The following is a 6646-nucleotide window of genomic DNA, read 5'->3' as shown; positions in this document are numbered from 1 at the left end:
TATTTAGGTTGTTGATTAATTTTGAGTTAATTTTTGTGTATGGTGTAAGGTAGGAGTCCAACTTCAATCTTTTGCATGTGAATATCCAGTTGTCCCAGCATCATTTGTTGAAGAGACATTTCTTTCTTCATTTGATTGTTTTGGTATCTTTGCTGAAAATCAGTTGACAGTAAATGTGAGGATGTATAGAGAAGTGCTATTTTGAGTTTATATCCGAACATCTTTTTTCAGAGTAATTTTGTGTATTACCTCTCAAGTAGTCAGGGACTTCAAGAAAGGTAAGAGGAATTCTTAAAACAAGTATCTATTTTGCAAACAATCAGACATTTTTTTCATTCCTCATTTTTCATTATATTAGTATTCCAAAACCTTAAACCTTTATTTACAAGTGTTCATGATTTTTATGTTTGCTGATGTGCATGACAGACAAAGCTCTACCTTAAACTAAGTACTGCAGATGGCCTTTGTATATTCTGTTGTAGCTACACATAATTTAACATTGCAAATTGAAAAGGTTCTATACTGTGCACTTCCAGAAATTTACTGCAGTGTTACGTGCATAATGGGTCCTCAATAAATGCATGGTAAAAGAATGAATAAATCTTTCTGAAGTAGATTTCCCTTAATTTCCTATGCAAAATATGTACTAGTATATACATATTATTGACACAATTTATTTCCCTTTATACGGGCCCCCATCACTTTGATTTTTTCCCAAACAACCTCATGTCCTTGTAATGGCTTTATCTTAGCCATTATAAATTATTAATTTTGTGGCATTCACTTTATACTAATGAATCCATCGTGAAACATCCCACAATATTCCCTGTGTAGCAATGGTTTTCAGAGTCGGTCATGAATAGGAATTGAGTCTAGTTGATTGAGAAATTAGTGACAGTTCACAGGGGTCTGTGAAAAGAGCTGGCTTTATTAACTCAGGTGGCATCTCCTGTAGTGGCCACATTTCTACCCATATGAATGATGGAGCATATGTTTTCTGACTTCCTTTGCTGTCAACAGATTTTCTTTGTCTGTAGTTATACCAAAACTGATGGATCATTTCTTTGAATGGTCTTGTGGTCAGAGTATATAGAATTGGGTTCAAAGCACTGTTGATAGGCAGAATAAAGATCACTACCCAAGAGGTTATGGTACCTAGAAGAGAAAAATGTAGTAGTTTTAGTGTTCATGGATGTTTACAAGGTATAGAAATCCCTTTTCCTTGTTTCCTCCCCAACCCCTTTTTGAGTCTTAATTTCTTCCCTTTGATGTCACACAATTAAATACCAAGTCTAATGTGTTTCCAGGATGTCTTTCCAGGGTGCCAGTGTTTGAGGGGAGTGCTGGTGCCGCAAAAAAACAGGGTTCTTCGCTAAGTAGCTTTTCTTGAATAATCAATAAATGTATTCCATTAGGTAGAAACATTTTCCACCAAGTGATTACATATTATTGTGATATGATTTCATTTTTGGAAAAACAGTATCATTTAGCATTCAAATCACACCTTTTACAATATTTTAATTGCTGGGTAGTACATACAGTATTTATCAAAATATATAGATTTCTTTTCTGCTATCTCTTTGGTTTTAAAAATAGGTATGCACTTTTAGGCTTTTGACTAGATGTTTATTTTGGTAAAAACATTGCTGGCTAAACTTATCTTAAAAATTACTGTAGTCAGAGTTAACTACCAATAACTCAGATTTGTTCTTATAATTTAATTGATGCTCTTTTCTCTCTTTGTTGCTTATAAAATGTAAGATACTATTATCACCAACCATGGGATAAAACAAAATTTAAATTGTATATTTATAATTTTTAAAAATGTGACTATATGCTGCACTCATAATTAATAGCATTTTGCACATTTTTTTATTGTGGTAAAATATACATAACATAAAATTTACCATTTTTATCATTTTTAAGTGTGCTGTTCAGTGGCAGTAAGTACACTCATAGTGTTGTGCAATCATCACCACCATCCACCGCCAGAACTTTTTCATCCTGCCCGGCGGAAACTACATACCTTTTAAACAATAACTCTTTACCCCCTTCTCCTCCCAACCCCTGGTGACACACTCACAAACTTTCTGTCTCTATGAATTCGACTGCTAGAGTAGTCGAATACAGTGGAATCATACAATATTTTCCTTTGATGATTAGCTTATTGCACTTAGCATGAAGTCTTCAAAGTCCATTCATGTCTTACGTTGCTTCAGAATTTCTTCCCTTTATAAGGCTGAGTAATAATCCATTGTGTGTGTACAACACACTTTATTTATCCATGTGTCCATTGATGGACACTTGTATTACTTCCAGCTTTTGGTTATCGTGAATAACGCTGCTATGAACATGAGTGTACCAATGTCTGTTTGAGTTCTTGCTTTTAATTACTTTAATTCCCAGAATTGGAATTGCCGGGTCATATGGTATTTCTATGTTTAATTTTTTGAGGAACCACCATGCTGTTCTCTATAGCAGCTGTGCTATTTTACACTCCTACTAGTAATGCACAAGAGCTCCAATTTCTCCAGATCCTCACCGATTTGTGGTATTTTCCGTGTTTTTGATAGTAGCTATCCTAATGAGCATGATGTACAATATTTTTAAATACTAGGAATGCACCTTCAATCATCTCTCACAGTCTGGGATAATGTTCTCTAAATCGCTCTGTACTCTGGGAAGAAAAATGTCTTATGTTCTCGAAAAAAAAAATGAAGTTAAAAAAAAAGAAAAAAATGAAGTAAATATTTCATAATCATTTTTACCTGTTTGGTTTTCTTAAGCATGGCATTATCAGAATTACAAAACATAGTGTGTTATTTATTTGAGTCATTATTTTGTTCCAATGGTAATTGGAAAAATTGTGTTTTAGGCATTTACAGAAATAACTGAATAGCTGCTTCCCAGTAAACTTTCGATTGATGAACAGAGCCTGAAGTGCAATACAACTCTGACTTAAAATTCTTAAAATGAGTTGGTGTTAAGAATCTTAATTTTCCTTCTTAGAGGAACACTGCAGAGACAGATTTATTAATTTTTTACAAAAAGAAAAAAAAAAAGTCGTACCTGGTATTTCTACCTGAAGTAATGAAAGAAATTTCAGTACAAAAATGGGTATCCAGCATAATGCATCAGTAAATACAATAAAGAAAAAACGTTTGGCAAGGATCATCTCTTTTTTAACTTGATTCCGTATTTTGGTTGCTGTTATGGCACTTTGATGCACGCTGTAAAACATGCTTCCGTAGGAAAAAACTATGATGATAAACGCCGCCAGGTTAACACCTGTTTTAGAACACAAAGATTATTATTGATGTGTATGAGCAGACTTTCAAAACAAACATACATACTCTTAGCTGTTTGAACATGAACATGTTTTTTATTTTTACATACGAATCACTAAAGTACACAAAAATGAATTTTTCAAAAAATGGAAGTAATGTTGAACTGATGAGGAATGAGGGAATTTTAATTTTAAAATGGCATATTAAAATGAGATTATAGTGATTCAGTGAATATCCTGGGTCTTTTAAATTAATCATTATAGTTTTTAAAAATAATTCAATTAATTTAAGTTATACTTTGAGACTATGTATATATTTATATATAAAATATATATTTTATAATATATATTTTTTTCTTTAACCTCCCTCTGAGAATATTCTTTACAAGAAAAAAACTCTTGTATGTCTATTTTCAAGGCAAAGACTTATGTGGCTATTTTCACTTTGTTCATATTATAAGTGCAAAGAGTTAAAATATGTTTTATTTAGTATTATTAGGGTGACTGCATGAAATACAAGTATTTACCGTTTTGTCATTAAGGAGCATATTGGAACTTATATGATAAAGTGGTAATTCATGGGGAAAGAAAAAACCCTTTAGGGTTTTTCTGACAGAATCCATCCCTGATGTCAATGTGAAAAACTGGTTAGAAGATATGAAATAAAAATCTTTAACAACAACAAAAAAAGGAGCCTGGGTGCCTCAGTCAGTTAAGCGTCTGCCTTCAGCTCAGGTCATGATCCCAGGGTCTTAGGATTGAGTCCCACATCTGGCTCCTTGCTTGGCAGGGAGCCTGCTTCTCTCCCTCTGCCTGCTCTGCCTGCCACTTCCCCTGCTTTGCATGCATTATCTCTGACAAATAAATAAATAAAATCTTAAAAAAAAAAGACCTGAAATAAAAATTTATAAACATTAGAAGAAATAATGAGATTGACATTTTGATTTATTCTAGGAATTGAATAAAAGGACTTATAATACAGAGTTTCTCACCAAGAAAAATTGTCACTGAATAAATCTGGGCTCCAGTACTTCCAGTATCTTCTGAATGAAGAGGGAAACACACTCCATTGGTGCCATAGTAGTTTTTGAAAAATTCCTTATTGGTCAGTGGAATGAGAGCCACTATAAACCCAGTAATCCAAATGAGAATCAGAACTGTAATTGTTCTGCATTTTCTAGGTCTTAAACACCTAAAAGGATAGACAATGCAGATATATTTTTCCAGTGTCAGAAATGTTAGAAGTAACACTGATACTTCAGTGGACAGAATGGCCAAAGATCCCACAAGCTGACAGTGAATACTCTCCATCCACAGCTGTGCATGCTTGTTGTATTCTCCACGAAACTTGAGGTCAAAGGCTCCAATCAGAAACAGATATATTCCCATGAGGCAGTCAGCACCTATAGGATCAGGAGATGTTGCAAATTTAGAGAAATAAATAGGTATAATGGAATTAACAATAAGTGGTAGTATTTTCAGTATGAGCAAAAAATATCTAATTTACTTCCACTTGGGAGGAGGTACTTTTTATTCTAGCAGTTCATTTATGGGTAAGGACCTCTTCAGCAGCTCTCTTCAATAACCACTCTTATAGCACCCTCTTATAGCTAATTACGTAATCATGTCCTCTGTTTTTTTTTGTTTTTTGTTTTTTTTTGAAATTTTCAGGTCTGTATGAGTAGGGATTTGTCTATTTTGTTTTCCATTCTGGTCTTGTTACCTAGAGGCGTTGAGTAAATGGGTAAAATGTAATTATGTTGAGGGGCACCTGGGTAGCTCAGTCAGCTAGGCATCTGCCTTTGGCTCAGGTCATGATCCCGGGATCCTGGGATTGAGCCTGGAGTTGGGCTCTTTGCTCAGCGAGGAGGCTGCTTCTCCCTCTGCCTGCCACTCTGCCTACCACTCCCCCTGCTTGTGCTCGCTCACTCTGAAATAAATAAAATCTAAAAAAATGCAATTATGTTGAGCCTTTGATTAGGGACCAATATGGGGATGTTATTTTTAGGGTCATATCTTCTGTTTAAATATGGTCCTAGCCTAACAAGCTAAGAATATCATCCAAAATTCTAGGGAAAATAATTCAGAAGTTGTTGTGGTAGACTAATGACTGTGAATTTTGGGGTCTACAATTTAGAAGATATGAACAATTAAGAAGTGCTCCATAGGTGCACTTGGGGTGGCTCAGTTAAGCCTCTGCCTTCAGCTCAGGTCATGATCCCTGGGTCATAAGATGGAGCACCACATGGGGCTCCTTGCTCACTGGGGAGCCTACTTCTCCCTCTTCCCCATCGATCCCCCTGCTTGTGCTCTCTCTCTCTTTCTCTCATATAAATAAATAAAATCTTAACCAAAAAATAAATGCTCTATAGTCAGTATAATTTTGAAAGGCTTGAGTTATTTACCCAGAGCTGGTCTAAGCAAATCTGTTCTCTCTGATTCTCTCTTCCCATTTTTACATCTTTCACTGTCTCATTTTAGGCTCTCCCATCCCCAGAATCAGTTGTCAGTGTGATGCCCTATTTGGTGATTTTGCTTTTTAAGCACATATTTCATATCCGAGAGTAGGTGAGTTTTTTTTTTTTTTTTACTACACAGAGATTCTACACAAGGTTTCTGAAATCACATCACTGTATAAATGATGAGGCTGGTCCTAATTCTTGAAAACTGAAGTTATACTCTAGCCTTCCCCAGAGCAATTGAGCATACTCAAAATTTTGTAATTAACAATATGAAGTAGTAACCAGTTTCCGACTTCTATTTCCTAGGTAGCTTGCAATGAATAAAACAATAAGACAATAGACTTTGAATGAGCCTGGACACGTAAACATAAAGCAAAACATCGTGTAGATTGATACTCGCTGGAGAAAGTATGGCTACATTACAGGCCATGTGACCCACACTATAAACAGCCTGACCACTGGTTTCTTACTTTTTTTTCTTTGTAGTCCTCATTTAACACAGTACTCTGCAATCACATTTCAAAAACTTAAAAATTTTAATACTATCTAAAAACATTTTTTTTATTCAAATATCTCAAATTACGAATGGAAGAGATTTTCATAGCTCAGAGACCAGGAACCCAGCTATCAGGTAAGTCAATATCTAGGACCCAGAGATGCAAACAAAAAAGTAAATACAACCCTGGATATAAAAATGTGACTGTGAAAGGTTGTCATTTTATTCATAGTAAAAGAGTTTACATGCTTTAACAAAACATGTCTTCAGAGAAGAAAACTAATGAATGAGAGCTTCTTTACAAGACAAAACTAATAAGAGCTTCATTAATCTGTGTAAGGTAACTGAATTTTCCTGTTTTAAAAACTTATTTTCTTCTTACCAGAGTCATTTTATTTTCAT

At 34.6% G+C, this 6646-nt stretch overlaps 1 protein-coding gene across 1 annotated transcript in view; it reads right to left on the bottom strand.

Annotated features, from left to right (window-relative positions):
• Positions 1 to 810: 810 nt before the first annotated feature.
• The window catches only part of LOC111155743 (relaxin/insulin like family peptide receptor 1), a 103800-nt gene continuing 97964 nt past the window's right edge, over positions 811 to 6646 (bottom strand). Inside the window, exons 16-18 of the mRNA XM_022516122.1 lie at positions 4279 to 4689; positions 3070 to 3288; positions 811 to 1155 (exon numbers count right to left, since the gene is read on the bottom strand). Coding sequence (XP_022371830.1) covers positions 854 to 1155; positions 3070 to 3288; positions 4279 to 4689 — 932 coding nt within the window. The 3' untranslated portion in view covers positions 811 to 853. The remainder of the gene's footprint in view (positions 1156 to 3069; positions 3289 to 4278; positions 4690 to 6646) is intronic.

Source organism: Enhydra lutris, unplaced genomic scaffold (genome assembly GCF_002288905.1).
Source record: "Enhydra lutris kenyoni isolate GAN:26980312 unplaced genomic scaffold, ASM228890v2 scaffoldscaffold3, whole genome shotgun sequence".
In the NCBI taxonomy this organism is placed as follows: domain Eukaryota; kingdom Metazoa; phylum Chordata; class Mammalia; order Carnivora; family Mustelidae; genus Enhydra; species Enhydra lutris.
This window is presented reverse-complemented; position numbering and strand designations above follow the sequence as displayed.